The 15,426-nt window shown below is 39.6% G+C and overlaps 1 protein-coding gene across 4 annotated transcripts in view; it reads right to left on the reverse strand.

The window, feature by feature from the left end:
• Window positions 1–306: 306 nt before the first annotated feature.
• Il33 (interleukin 33) overlaps window positions 307–15,426 on the reverse strand; it is a 35,284-nt gene continuing 20,164 nt past the window's right edge. The window contains exons 1-8 of one of the 4 annotated variants that reach the window (XM_028764098.1): window positions 13,668–13,778; window positions 9,884–9,991; window positions 6,882–7,007; window positions 6,104–6,223; window positions 4,550–4,675; window positions 3,977–4,027; window positions 2,478–2,575; window positions 307–678 (exon numbers count right to left, since the gene is read on the reverse strand). In XM_028764098.1, coding sequence (XP_028619931.1) covers window positions 487–678; window positions 2,478–2,575; window positions 3,977–4,027; window positions 4,550–4,675; window positions 6,104–6,223; window positions 6,882–7,007; window positions 9,884–9,980 — 810 coding nt within the window. In that variant the 5' untranslated portion in view covers window positions 9,981–9,991; window positions 13,668–13,778 and the 3' untranslated portion in view covers window positions 307–486. Of the gene's footprint in view, window positions 679–2,477; window positions 2,576–3,976; window positions 4,028–4,549; window positions 4,676–6,103; window positions 6,224–6,881; window positions 7,008–9,883; window positions 9,992–11,010; window positions 11,085–11,283; window positions 11,366–13,667; window positions 13,779–15,426 lie in introns of those variants that run through there. The other 3 variants (XM_028764099.1, XM_028764100.1, XM_028764097.1) reach the window with 3 other exon arrangements.

Here is a 15,426-nt window from a genome sequence, read left to right on the forward strand (position 1 = left end):
TCCTCCCACTAACTGGTCCTCCCCCTAGCTGATCCTCCCACTAACTGCTCTGGTATTGTAATCCTTTGTTTGGAACCAGGGAAAATTATTTAGGTATTTATTTTATTTGTTTGTGTTTGTTTTTGTTTTGTTGGGGTTTTTTTGTTTTATTTTGTTTTTATGAAAGTTTTTGGTATGGACCCTATCTCAAGCGAAACATGATTTGTGGTGTGTGCTCTTCTGAAGAGGTCTGTGAGTGTAATCTTAAAGCAGAAAAAAGAAAGGGCAAGGCTGAATCTCTTTCAGTTTCTTTACCAATGCCCTAAGTCATATATTCATGTGTTTATTGAATGTGTAGCTGTAAAAAAGAAGAAATAAAAGAATTTTTCTATATAATAACATCCAACATCATCTTAAACCAAGAATGGCTTTCTTTCTCTCTGTTAGCCTTTCTTCAGTTGGAAACATTAAGTCATTCAACCCAGAACCCACAGGCTTTTTATCACATTACATTTTGGAGAGTTTAAACATGATACTGTTTCCATTTTCATCCTTTTCTTCTACTAGAGCAAGCTGGTTATCTTTTACTCCTATGTACGTGCCGGGAAGATTCTTGCATTCAAATGAAACAAAGTCAGAGGCCTTTTTGTGAAGAACGAAGAAGGCCTGGTCTGGCTGTGAGACGTCACACCTTTGGAGCTGAGGAAAGAAGAGGAGAAGTCCAGGTATGAATGGGAAGTCCAGAGCTAACAGTGCCTTCCTGCCTCAGGATCCACAGTGGGATGATGATTTATAGCTTGATCTTTCTAGTAAGTTTGTATTAAGTCGAGGAGAGGAAAATGAGCACTGGAGGGAACCCAGAGGCTGCGTGGCAGAGGTGACAGTGATTCATGGAGAGTCCATACATTTGGATAAGCAGCTTGCCATAGACTGACCAGATCTACTTGCTTAATATTTCACAAGCCTCGTTCGTCTCTTTCATCCTCACAGTAAGTTTATATGGGATAATTACCTTGGCCAGCTACTGTTCAACAAACTATCGCAAAACTTCTGGATTTGTCTCCCTCTTTTGCCATGTACTGCCTTTAATATGGAGGACATGTCTGGAGCATATCTAGTAAACCTTGACTTTTCAGTTTACTCAGGACTCTCTGTGGATTGGTTCGGCATTCCCTATAGATTGGTTCGTTTCCAGTTTAAATACAGACATATTTTAAGTTGATTGTTAAATTAAGTTGTTCAATTATATTAAGCTAATTTAAATACAATCAGATTGTTAGTTTTATGTGTGTTACTTTTAAAGAATTTCTTTTAAGTTACATGTATGTGGCTGTGGCTGTGTGTGGGTGTGTGCACATAAGTGCCGACACCTGTGGAGGCCAGTGGCATCTGTCTCGGAGTGGAAATTACAGGTGTCGTGAGTCACCCGACAATAAATACTGGGGGGCCAACTCAGGTCGTCAGAATGAGCTCTCAGCTTCTGAGGACCTATATGTGATTATTCTTTTAATCCATTGAGTTTTGCAATAGTTTGTTGTGCAGTAGCTGACCAAGGCAATTATTCCATATAAACTTGCTGTGAGGATTAAAGAGACAGGGCTTATGAAATATTAAGCAAGAACTTGATATGATATGGCAGCCCACTTTTGTTTTTGAGGTTTTATTTATGCTAGATTTTACATCATATACACTTGAGAGTATTCTCCTGAGAAGAATGCTGGTCACTGTCCACTGTTTGTGTTGATATCTTACATGGCTGGATCACTTTAAAATTTTTGTATATTTATAGAAATCATCTTTATTATGTTCTCCCATGTCCTTCCTTCCTTCCTTCTCACTCTGGCCTGTTTGTTCTTTACATAATCAGAATTTTTTTTTTTTGTCATGGCTGATGTACATCTGCTGTTTGCTGAGCAAGAACGGATCCGATGTAGAATGTAATGCTGCCCTCAGCTGTTGCTGATATATATGTGAAAATATTCTAGGGCTGGAGAGGTGACTCGGCACTCAAGGACACTTCCTGCTCTTCTGGAGGTCCTGAGTTCAATTCCAAGCAACCCCATGGAAGCTCAAAATCATCTGTAATGGTATCTGATGCCCTCTTTTGGTGTGTCTGAATTGACAGTATATTCATATACATTAAATAAATAGTTCTGGGAGAATACGGCCAAATGGACAGATGTGAGCTCACTCTGTGCAGAAGCACCTCTCAAACTGTGGGGAAGGAACGAAGCTCCTGAAGGATTGGTCAGACATTAGATCTGATTCAGTCCTGCTTTCTGACAAATTCTCCAAGGATTCTGTGTTGTTGCTGACTTGTAGCCACAAGGCCACACACTTCACACTCCTCTCCCTTCCCTATGCCCAAGCAAGTCGTTAAAAGTGACTGCATTTTATTTATACAGCGTGTACTTCTGCCTTCAACATTGCCCTAACATCTAAATGCACACAAACAGGTAGGACCAAATGTGGCTGTTGTGTAGTCATATTTCTGTTACCTCCACAGAATGGTCCTTGTCGTTGGCGTGCAGCCAGATGTCCGTGTCTTTGACAGGACTCATGTTCACCATCAGCTTCTTCCCATCCACACCATCGCCTTCAAATGAAAATGATAAGGTGAGATGATACAACTGCCACTTGGCCACATTTGAACTCTCTGTTAGACAGAGACAATAGATACTTCAAAACTCCTGTTACAGGACTAGAGAGATGCTTCCTTCATTATGAGCGCTTGATGCCTTGCAAGAGGCCCTGCATTCAGTTCCCAGAACCCATAGAGTGGCTTACAGCTACCCGTGAGAGGTAGCTCTCACTCAAGTGAGAGGACGTTCAGTGCTGTCTTCTAGCTTTCTCCAGCACTCTATGCATCTCAAGCACTTACACCCATGCAAGCAAAACATTCATACCACAAAATAAAAATAAAATCTTTTTTTAAAAAAAATCCGTTGCTCAAAAAAAAAATCTGTGGTACATGATTAATACAATTTTACCTATCAATTATAAATAAAAGAAGAAATTATAAATCAAAAAACCTAAGCTTTGTAACTCATCTTAATTTAACTTAACCCAAAGAATCCAAGTTTCAAACAGAAATAGTTCATTAATCCATTTAAAAGTATTTGCACCCAAATATCAAGTAGATAGTCCTTCCTTCCTTCCTTTCTTCCTTCCTTCCTTCCTTCCTTCCTTCCTTCCCTCTTTCCTTCCTTTCTTTCGTTTTCTTCCTTCCTTTCTTTTATTTCTTTCTTCCCCCAAGATAGGGTTTCTCTGTATAGCCCTATCTATCCTGAAACTCACTCTGTAGATCAGGCTGGCTTTGAACTCAGAGATCTGCTTGCCTCTGCCTCCTGAGTGCTGGGATTAAAGGCGTGCACCACCAAGCCCAGCCCAAGAGTCTTTCTAAATCTTTCTGAGAAGAGGTTTAAGTTTTTACTTTCTGTTGTTGTTCTGATCTTTTGTAATTGAACTGATGCCGATGGATGCTGCTTTGGTCATTCCCTTTGTTCATGTGAAGCCTCTGAGAGCTGTCCTCTAATAGACAATAATAGAACATTTCCCCTCCTGCCTCCTCATGGCTCATTGTTGCTCTCAGGCTAAGTTCTGACCAACTGAAAATAGTCAGACATGTGATACACAACTCGTAGTTGTGCCGTGAAGGGGAATACATGCATTCGTTCTCCTTCCTCTCTCTTGCTGATTGGGCATAGTGGCGGACAGAATGGTGTAGAAGGAACTGCTTCTGGACAACCTTTGAGCTGAATCTTTCCAGCCATGGCTGAGATGTGCTATGCTATTCCAAGAGCAGTTAAGCCTTTATCCTACTAACCCAGAAGCAGATGAGGTAGACTAATGCTCTAAGAAGCTAAGATTTTACAATGAGTGTGGGGTTGAATATAATCCTTTGAACCTCTTGCTCATGATAAACATGGGCTACTTCAGATTCATTTTGTTCTAACGAGAATCCAAACACCACCTCCTCTCCCTGCCCCCACATTACCTGATTGACTTGCCGGAAAGGAAGACTTATAGTAACGCAGTAGCACCTTGTCTGAAAGAAAACATTGGGTATCACTGGGTGAGAGATAAATATATCAAAAGGTTTCAGTTCCATCCGGTCCTCAGGGCCAGGAACACAAACATCCTCTCCTTTTGTCATATTCCAAAAAAGCAAAACTTTGGTGGTTCTTAAAAAGATCTCAAAATATATTGTGCTCTGGTAAATTCTCCAATATACAAGTGATATTGTTTATGACAGAGGGATAGTCTTTCATAAAAGACTATGCTTTGGTGACACTGAAAAGGTGGGCAAGATCCTACTATTCAGCATTAATAAATATATGTGGCCCCTTTTTCCATATTTCTCAATAGATATTTCTCAATGTCTGTATTAGTCCCCAAAGAATGTGACTACACAGAGTCCTTCTTGACATAGGAAGGACTAGAATTACCATAGATGGTGAAGCTCACTATTGTTGAAAATTTCAGTTAATTCACTGTTGATAACCTGGTAGATTTTTTTTAAACCTTGCCAGTCATTATTACTAAGCATAGATGTGAGGAAATACTCTACCTTTTTCTTGGTCTTTTCCAGAATCTTCAACATTGATCACATAACATCCATTCTCCAAAACAAAACTAACAGATTGGTCATCGTACGTGCTCAGGGAGGCACAAGATTGTGTTAAAGGTGAAGTTTCTGTCATTAAGAAGAAAAAACAAATGATTCTATGAACCATTCTCTTGGCTATTTATATGAATTATTTCCTCTGAAGAGTTTTGGTTTTTAGTGTGAGCTATACTTTGTCATTGTAATATAGACAAAAGCTAAGTACCATAGCTGATACCATGGTGAAATTAAAGGTGTTAACTTCCTGTACAGTGGGGGTGGGGATGAGAAAGACAGCTCCCCTTCTTACCTTCCTACAGTCTAGGGGACAGCAGAAAAGAATGGTCATAAAGCATGATCGCTTAGAGATTTCCAACATTCTAGGGCAGTGATTCTCCACCTGTGGGTCCAGACCCTTTGTGGGCTACTTGATCTTTTCACAGAGATTGCATATCGGATATCCTATATATCATATATTTGCATTAGGATTCATAATAGTAGCAAAATTACAGTTATGAAGTAGCAATAAGAGTAAGTTTATGGTTGGGGCCACCATAGCATGAGGAACTGTGTTAAAAGGCGACAGCACTGAGGAAGGTTGAGAGCCACTGGTCTAGGGGGATGCAGAGATAAGCTAGTTCTGCTTTTCCCTGGACAACTGAGACACATCCAGAGCACATGATAACATTTTTAAAGCATATGTGGGTAAACTGAAGCAGATGTGACCCATATGAGGATCCTACATTAAAATTTACTGTATCTTCTGCATGTTATTGAACTTTGCAGAAATAATATACAAAATATAAAGAATTTGCATGTGAACATCTAAACCAAAGTAATTTAAATCCAGTTTGTGAAAAACTTAAATAGTGACCAAGAGGTTAATATATTTATATTAAACATATAATAAATACACATACTAGATATATACTACACATAAAATACATTCTAAGTTATTTTATGTAATATCACATATAAAAATAATATATATTAAAATGGCAATATGTGATTCTTAATCAAACTTCCTCAATGATGGAGTTGTTAATTTGTTAATTATTTAATTTGGCCTTTTGTCTGTTTGTCTTTGAGACAGCTTCTCACTATACACCTCTGATTATTCTGGGACTCACTGTGTAGACCAGGTAGACCTGAACCCAAGTCATTCACCTACCTCCTCAATGCTGGGACTGACATCACATGCCACTATGCCCAGCCCTCACTTTGCATTTCTTCCACATTGATAGTGACTATGTGCAGAGCCTGGCACATGAGGTAAATGTTCTACCACTGAACTATACTCCCTGGGTTCTCTTCACTTCTTGATAATCACCATTTTACTTAGAACTCAGGAAAAAACAATAAAAACTTAAAACTATTCTTCAAGTCACATCATGTTATAATTGCATTTTAAAAAATAGTTCTTTTATTTTCTTTCATGGTGGAAGTGGAGTATCGCTTGCCAAGGCCCGGTGTCCTATCTCCCACCTCACCCCACACGTCCCCTCTGACCAGTCACACCTTGGATGCTACCCAGTGTGTCAACTGATGCAGCAAATGCTTGGAATCTCCTTACACCAAGCAGGGATCTCTTCCTAGAAGCCTTTGGATAGGCAGAGAAGCTCTCTTCATGCTTGCTACCTGCAAGACAGCAGTGGGGTTTGGGGTGAGTCATCAATTGCCATCCTTTTTGATGGCCAGTATGGTGACAGTGGAAAGTGATCTCAGGGCTGTGGTCACCTAATGGTCTAATGGGATCAGTTCCTCCTTAATAACAAGGTCTTCACTTAAAAAAAGTAAAGACGATTCATACTCCAGCAAAGCACACCAAAGTGAGAAACAAACAAACAAAAGACTACTCACCACAGTCACTGCCCTCAAAAGCAGCCACTGGGAACCATTTAGTGTGCTTCCTCTACATTACAAAATATCATCCCACATAATTACATATTTACACATAATCTTGTGTCTTCTGTTTTTACCCACCAGTGTATCCATTTCTAAAATGGATTCTAGAATAGAGTTTTAGAATATTTATGTAGAAATTCTAAAGTAGAAAAACCCTTTCTAAAATGGCCAACACATTATCATCTGTACTCTTTTCCTCAAGGAGAATTTGGGTAAAGAAAACAAGCGTGTGTGTGTGTGTGTGTGTGTGTGCGTGTGCATGTGTGTGTGTTGTGTAATGGGATACATACATAAATGGGATGTAACAGCTGTGTCTATTTTACTTTATGTATATATATAAAGTAAAAGCAAATATTTGCCCATCAGTCAGTCTATCCAGGAATGTACTTACCCGATTTTAGTGAATATCTTTTGGTGGGTTTTTTCTCAAAATAACCAGTCTCCTTTCTTATGGTGAGGCCAGAACGGAGTCTCATGCAGTAGACATGGCAGACTTCTTTGGTCTTCTGTTGGGATCCTAAGAATAGGAGCAAAAAAAAAAAAAGAGATAGATTTATAGATAGATTTATCTAAGTCATATCCTATATACAGAGCGCCTCCAACAGAGACTGGAATAGCACTACTTAATTAAAAATTAACTTTATTAATTTTATAGCAAGCCATAGATAGGATATGCAAAATGAAATAAAGTCTTTTCTACCTACTGTGACAAAGTCTCTGACAAGAAGCAACTTAAAGGAGAAAGGGATTAGTTTTGCTTGTGTCTCAGGTCCTTTATGGAGGAAAGGTGTGTCTTTATCTGTATCCTTCTTAATTAGTTCTGGACCCAGCCCATGGGATGTTGCAGCTGCCCATTTTCAGGGTGGGTCTAAGCTAATCCTTTCCAGAGAATGCTGTCATAAACACATACCTAAAGACATGCCTCACGAATGCCTTCAGTGGTTCTTAATTCAATCAAGTTGACATTTAAAATTAACTATTGCAGACCTTGAGATTTAATAGACAATAGGCTGGAGTTGTATTTTGACACCAGATGGGTTGTTGAAACACTTTAGGTCTTTAGAAATTTTTGTTGTTGTTTTCATAATGGTATTTGAGGAACCATAGCTCTACATTCAGCATGGACAGCCTTTGCCTAACTGAGGGGCATGTTAACATCCATAGGAGATTTCTGCTCATCTAGAATAAACTTTTCATAAGTTTTGGAGGATGGCTGTGAACCATAAAGGTTATTGATAGTAAAATAATTGTCATTGACCACACATCAACACTAGGCCAAACACTCTGCGAATTACTTTTATGTGTCTTTTAACTTAGCCATTCATGACAATCTTGCAAAGTATTATCTTAGTTTTAGAATGATAATGTGAGGCTTTTAGGAGCCATGACACTGCACAAGGTCACACAGCTCATGAACTGTGCTAAGAAGTGTGTTACAGTTAAATGTTCCCCCAGAGTCTCACGCTTGAGCACTTGATCACAACCTAGTGACACTTGTTTGGGAGGTTGTGAAACCTCTGGGGCCTTGCTGATATACATAGACCATGGGGGCCAGTCTCAGATTATAGCCTGGTCCTTCAGTCTCCCATTCCTGGTCGGTGCCATAAGAGAAACCCCAGGAAGCTATGGCTATCATAGACCAAATTGGTCCAGCCAGCATCCCTGCTATATCATATAATAGCCTGTACCTTCTAAGCCATGAAGCAAAATGAATTGTCTGCCTTTACAATGTTTCTTCTGGGTATTTGGGCATAGAGATACAAAGTTAAATGATGCAGTATGTTTCATATCAAAGCTACTCATTAGACTCTACCTCCACCAAAGAAAAGGACCACTGGCCAGATGTGGTCGTGCTTCTAGTCCCAGTACTCAAGAGGCTGAAGCAGGAAGGTTGTAAATTTCTAGATCAATCTGAGCTACGTAGAGTTTTATTTGGTAGGGGAAGAAGTCTGCACTGCAATCTGAGGGACTAGCCAAATGCAAATTCAGAATTCAGTCAACTGAACTAAAAAGGTTAACCGGTTATTCAGTAATCCTCATTTTACTTAGCCCAAGAAAAATTTAAGACCCATGCAGAAAAGTTCATCATCTTGGACATCAATAGCCTTCCAGGATCAGATGGAGATGAAGACTAGAACATGTGTATTGTAAGATCTCAGTATTCGAATCGAGCTCTGGCACCAGTGTCAGACGTTCTGGTGTGCCTACTCCACAAGGCAGGTTTCTTGCATATGAAGACAGAGCATTCTTTAATAGGAGGACACTTGGGAATGTCAAGTCACTTGCACTGAGTTGTTATTTCTGCACAGAGCATTTTGACATAACTACAAATGAAAGGATCAATTTAACTGTGATTTTCTGGCCATTCAGAAACCACTGTCAAATTTTCTTTTCTTTCTTTTTTTTTTTTTTAAATTCTGACTGTCAAAGAAGTGTGTGGGTGGTCCAGCACCTCAGGAAGGGCAGAAGGGACATTGCTTTCTTTTCAGGCCTGGGCTGTGCCCAGACCATCTTGCCATCCACACGGGCCCGGTAGGAAATGAGGCTCTAATGCTTAAATATTAATCGAAGACTTTATATGTTTGGTAATGCTCAATAACAATATGCCCATACAATTAGAGGTGTCTCCCAATTAGCTAACCTAAATATAAGTTGTTACCCGTGACTGCTCTCCATACCCGTGTGGCTCTTCATCCTCCTACATCTCTGCCCTCCTCTTCCCCTCGCTCCTCCTCTTCCTTTTCCTCTTCCTCGCCTTACTCCTCCCACCTTAGCTCCTCCTACAGATGGGGGACCTACTACTTAACCTCATTTCTCTTTCATAGTATTCCAAACTTTGCATTTGTAATTAAATAATTATATTTGGTTCGTTCTTCTTTATTTGTGGCCTGGGTATTTTCACTTGGGTTTTTTTTTCCCTTTACAGATAGATAATCATTAAATCAACACTCCAAAGGTCCTTGACAGGTGTGCAGGGTGAAAGTGGATCCGTTTAGAGGCTTGTCGGTTAATCAGGGGTGAGGTCTTGTGAGTTTGATGGTAGGAACTGTGAGGGCTGGGAAGGGCTTGACAGGAAAGACGGCTGTCCACTAAGCTCACACTCATCCATGGTCCCTAACGATCGGAGCAGTCACCATCCTGTGTTGTACCAAATAACAACAGTGATGATGTTGTCTGTTTAAGAAGACATCAAGGCTTCTATTGTATATCCCACAAGCCGTCTCTTTTTCTTTTCAGCTCTTATATTCTTGGGAGGGTTTTTTTTTTGTTTGTTTGTTTGTTTGTTTTTTGGCTTTGTTTTGTTTTGGTAATGTACCCAGTCTCTGTGTGGAAATAATAAACATCTGATAGCAGGTTTAATGGTGATTACAGAGGAGATACTTAAGCTCTTACCTCGTAGTTTGCAGGGTGGGACCAGGGCTTTGCCTGTTGTGCTGCTGAACTTTGCCGGGGAAATCTTGGAGTTTGAATACTTCATTCTAGGTCTCATTTTTCAGGTTCCTGTGGGATTAAAATATAACATTAGTCCAACCATACATATGTACCTGAAATAATCAGAAACCAACCTGGCTCTCTCACCGTGAAGCTGACAGTCATATGAGGGGGGGATAATAAATTTGAGCATAGTATTCTGGCTGTACACTTGGGCTAGAATCTAGCCATAGAATCAAAAAAATAAAAGCACAGAGAAGTCTGAGTCTGAGTAGTCTTACTGTTAATGGCATGTTTGTATTGAAATCTCAGCACTGTTTTGTTGTAGTATATAGTTAAAAAAGAAAGTAGCCATACTGATCTTGATTTTTTTTTGCTGCAGGGGAAAATATAAATATGACTATAAATATAAATATAAACTCAGAAGCCAAGGCAAATGCCCTGTGATGTTAAATTTGAGTCAGTATTAAACAAATGCCAAGCAGGGTGTGTTCACATTTTATTTTCTAAACACTTTCTCCACTAAAAGGAACCATGACTCCAGATACGGGGCCAGGAAAGTAATAATGACTATAAAACACATTATGCCAGAAAACACCCAGCTATTAAAAACTAAATGAGTTTGTGTCAAAAGCATATGAGAGCCACCATGGAGAGTTCCTTGTGTCCGATTTGGCACCAACTGAATATTAAAAAGATTAAAGACAGTGACCATAGCTGAGCATAGTTTCTCAAGAATAAATGGAATAAGATTGCCTATTTTCTCTGTTCACTCACAAGTTCGAAGACCAGGGTAACAAAGGAGAAACTATAGCAGAAGGAGACAGAATAAAGAGAGAATAAAGTGTGTGTGTGTGGGTGGGGACCCAAAACAACGACCATAACTACGAAAACCAAACAAACCCACAAGAACAACAAAACCAACAGGGTAGCTAAAATTCATAGAGAAACAAAAAGATAACTTGAAGTAGACTGCAGTCCGGAGCTCCAGCCCTGGCTCTCCACCTTGAGCAACAATCACTCAGTCATCCTGGGTTTAGGTGGCCATAAGCATAGAATAAACCCATGGTTAACAGCACAGTTCTCACAAGCCTTAAATCCAGAGCAGGAATTTGGTCTGATGGCGAGTTCCTGTTCACTGCTGCCTAGAGTAAAGAAACCGCACCGTCACTCTCCGTGTGTGACAGTGACCAGGAGCTGTCTTCAAAGGGGGGCTATTGTTTGAGACTGAGCAACTCTGGAGATCAGAAAATACAGACAGGTGACAAATCAGGATGCCTGGGAACGCTGCCATAGTGACTGGCTATAAGACAATCCTAGAAGGGAGGGTATGATTGATCCAAATGAGAAGTTTCAGTTACCGGGAGCCTAGGTTGAGGAAGACACAGTGATCGATGCTCCCGCCCTCTGGTGGCGAGGACTACTCAACTCCTGGGATTGAGGGTGACTGAGGCCTCCGAGCATGCAGCAGCAGGTTACTTATAAACCGAGGCAGGCTGATTGCTCCCTTCACTCTGAGGTGAACGAGGTGGACTTTGCCACACTCACCGACTGCAGACAGTGTATGAGAACCTTGCTCAGCCTAAGGAATGTAGAAATCATTGTGGGATGCCACGGCCCCAAAATGCAAAGGAAGAAAACCTCTACAGAGTCTAAAGTATGCACAGCCCGGATGTTGATGATGTGCGCCCTCAACTGGTCTCCCTAGTCAGCCTGCTTAGTAGGAGCAAGCTTTAACCCATTGCTCTCCTCTCACAGACCTGGAAAGGCGCTTCGGTCTCTCCTTTAATTTTCCTTTCATTTAAAACTATTACTTATTATTTTGAATTTTAAAAAATTTTTAATCCCTCTTCTGTCTAATTTTATCTACTTCTTTTATATTTGAGTTTTAAATCTCGTCATCTTTCTCACATCGTTTCAATCTTAACACATTGTCTTTTTTTCTTTTTTAAAATTTTCTTAAAATTAAAATATAATTACATCATGACTCAATAGAACCATCTAATTCTTGTTAGCGGCATCAAAACATATAGCCTTAATTTTTTAAAAAATTAGGAAAGCTGGATCTCCACGTGTAGAAGAATGAAAGTAGAAACTTATCTCCTATCCTGTACTCGAAAAGAAAGAAACTCAAACTGTTATCTCTTCTCTTTCCCTCCGTTGCCATCCTATCTCTTTCCTTTCTTCAGAAGGATTACAAATTAACTACTCTATAAAAGTTACAACTCTGCTTTAAAGGAAATCGTTTATTCTGAGTAATTATGATGACTGCTCGTGGCTTAGTGGCATGGATTCAAGTCGACCTAACCAATGCATTCCTAAGCAAAAGCACTTACATGAAGGTTTGCAGGCAAAGAACAAACACACCAACACATTCAACAACTGCATCGATTAACAACTTCGAGGAGGTGGGGGGGTGGATTAGAATTTGGTTATTTTGTTTCAAACATTCAGCCCTTCTTATACTCAAAGCAAATGGCCAGCTTCTTTGAAATAGTAATAATAAATTTCTGAAGACGTCAGCTAACATAAGGCAGAGTTCCCTGAGGAAGCTGCATCTGTGTTAAATAATGCCACGTACTCTTCTCGTTCACTGAGTAAAAATATTGTCATTGTGAAGAGGTCTATGATCAAGAGCCAAAATTTATCTCTGGCTGTCTGAGACCTTTTGGGTAAATGGCCATTTCTTTTAATAATGGTGTCTGATGTGATGCCCTCAGAATGTGCTGTCCATGTCTAGCGCAAAGCTAAGGAGCTGTAAGCACTCAAAACCGACAAGAGAGATTTCCGCCTTTTTCTGTGCCTTCTGTTTGTTGAGTGTGTTATGACTAATGCAGTTATTGATTGCATTGGCGTATGCTTGCCTTTGTTCTTTGCCTGCAAACCTTCATGGAACACCTTTCGCTTAGGAATGCATCCTTTAGGGTGACTTGAATCCATGCTACTCTGGCTCAGAATGAATGATTTCCTTTAAAGCAGGGTAGTAACTTTTACGGAGTAGTTAATTTTTAATCCTTCTGTGTAGGACAATGAGATTAGGTAACCATATAAAGGTCAGATTTTCAGTTGGGCAGGAAACAGTTAAAAAAAAAAAGCCCACCTGTACCAGGAGGAATTGAGGCCCCTTGTGTACTGTGGGCACTGCCCTTCTGAGCTGCTTCATAAGCAGTGCTGATTTTGTTTTCTCTTTCACCCAGGGGTGCAAGTGTCCTAGAAACAATGTTTTTCTAGTCATTAAAATTGTCTTTTAAATAAATCTCTGTGTTGCAGTTGATAGCCTAGTTTCTTGGAGACTCAGAGTTCCTGCATGTTAGCATAGTAACGATACCAGTAGCTCCTCACTGAGGAGCCCTACCTGCCTTTGCTTTTCTCTATTTTCAGCAATTATTTGATCTCATAACCTTCCCTTCCCATCCTCCCTCCCGTGGACTAGCTTGAGCAAACGCTTGCAGAGAACTCTGCTCTAAAGGACCATTGGCTTGCACGGTTGAACTAGATAAGACGCTAAGGAATGATCATTAAGGACAGGCTCCTTGACCTAGAATGTCGGCGTCTTTATTAGAATTGCAAAACTAAAAGTATTATCCAGAACTCTTCAAATCCCATTCTGAAAAACAAACCACTTTATCCAGGAACAAGTCTTTTCTGTCTTTATATCAGAATCATCTGAGAGCTGATAGGTGCTACAGTGGTTTCCCCTCAGTAACAGAGAGCAAACGTTCTTATAGATTGGCACGACACTCACCTCAGTAGCGGCAGTAAATAGCTGGTCTTGAATGCTGTACTTTCCTGCCGTGAGCTCTTGTGGATAGCGAATACAGTCATGCTTCAGTTCTATTTATACGGTAGCTCAGATTAAACAGCATTGGCGACAGAAGCCGATGAATGAAGTTATGTAAATGGGGTGATCTGAATGGAATGTGTGGGTGTGTAGCTGTTCCCTCCAGACAGATCCCAACAGAGCAGTCCTTTCAGAGATATACTTAATTACTATCTTTTAAACATAATCTTTAAAACAGATACTCAGCGATGCCTTTTCTGAAATGTAGAACATCTAAGAAAACAGAGCAGATCGTCTCTTATGTAGGAAGTATTTTTTTTCCAGGTAAATATTTTTCTAATTGTAAAAAGGACATATGTGTGCCCTTAGAAAATATGTAAATGTCTAGAAGGTGTCTGTGCTATCAATTTTTTCTTTCCTCAATAGGGAAATGTCACAGGGTATCTATATCTAAGGAGAAAGTGGAATGTACTGCAAATGTTTCATGAGCCACTGTTTTCATTCTCTAACATCAACATTGTATCCTGAGTGTTTTCTGCTTTCAATCCTAAAAGCTTATTTTGACCAGTCCCTTCTTGCTTAACTCTTGGCTCTTCCTAGGCTTCTCTTTCCTGTTCCCTTAACATTAGTTTTCCAGCAATAAGGGGGTGGTGCATGCATACAATTCTTAGAAAGTTGTCGTAGTTCGTTGGTAACTTTAACTTTATAATAGTGCAATTTACCTTTGGATCAAGAGGTGCATGCATTTCGTGATTTAATGGTTATTTACATGCGACTTCCAAAAGTGTGTGTTGGTTTGTAGTTGGTCAACAGTCTACATGAGTTTCCTACCCCTCTCATTAACCCATTCCCGCCCTGAGGCTGCAATAGTTGTTGACACACTTTTCTTTCAGAGGAATAGAAATATTTTATGGACACTACTCCGAGTGCTGGGTTCTTGGACTGAAAAAAAAGGAGAAAGTGGGCTAAACACCAGTTTTCATAGCTTTCTGCTTGCTGAGTGAGGCTGCCATGGGACTATATATATATACAAACACACACACACGGTATACATATAATATACATATATGTATACGTACAGACATACATACAGACATACGTATAGACATAGTATAGGTTTAGGTATAGGCATAGGTATACATATATGTTTACATATATGTACACGTATACATATTCCTGCTGCCGTGCATTCTCAACCAAGATGGGCTGTACGACCTGACCTGTGAACTGGAATGAACCCTTTCTTCTTAAGTTGCTTCTATCAGGTATTTTATCACAACAATGAGTATAGTCTCTAAGTTAAGAAAGTAATCCCCATCAGCAATGTTTCAATGTTTATTGAAACATTGTCCCTTGGTGCTATTCATTGGATTTTTAAATGAAATTTTAAGTTATAAATATCATGTGGAAATATCTAATTTCTAAGTATCATACGGGAATAGTGATATTTTCATTTAAAAATTGTAAGTTTCATGTCTTGCCTTAGGATATCTTTCACATCTCTGACTAAAAGAAGATTTGCTTAAGCTATTTTCTAATATTATTTGATATTTTATACTTGGATTTTTGATTGATTCATGATTACTATTAGCATAGAAATTGTAAGTTGTGGTGAGGTGTGGTGACACACACCTTTAATCCCACTACCCTGGAAGCAGAAACCAATATATCTGTGATTTTGATACCAGCCTCAAAATGTATGTATGTATGTATGTATGTATGT

The sequence above is a fragment of the Grammomys surdaster genome, unplaced genomic scaffold (assembly GCF_004785775.1).
Source record: "Grammomys surdaster isolate TR1022 unplaced genomic scaffold, NIH_TR_1.0 141, whole genome shotgun sequence".
NCBI lineage: Eukaryota > Metazoa > Chordata > Mammalia > Rodentia > Muridae > Grammomys > Grammomys surdaster.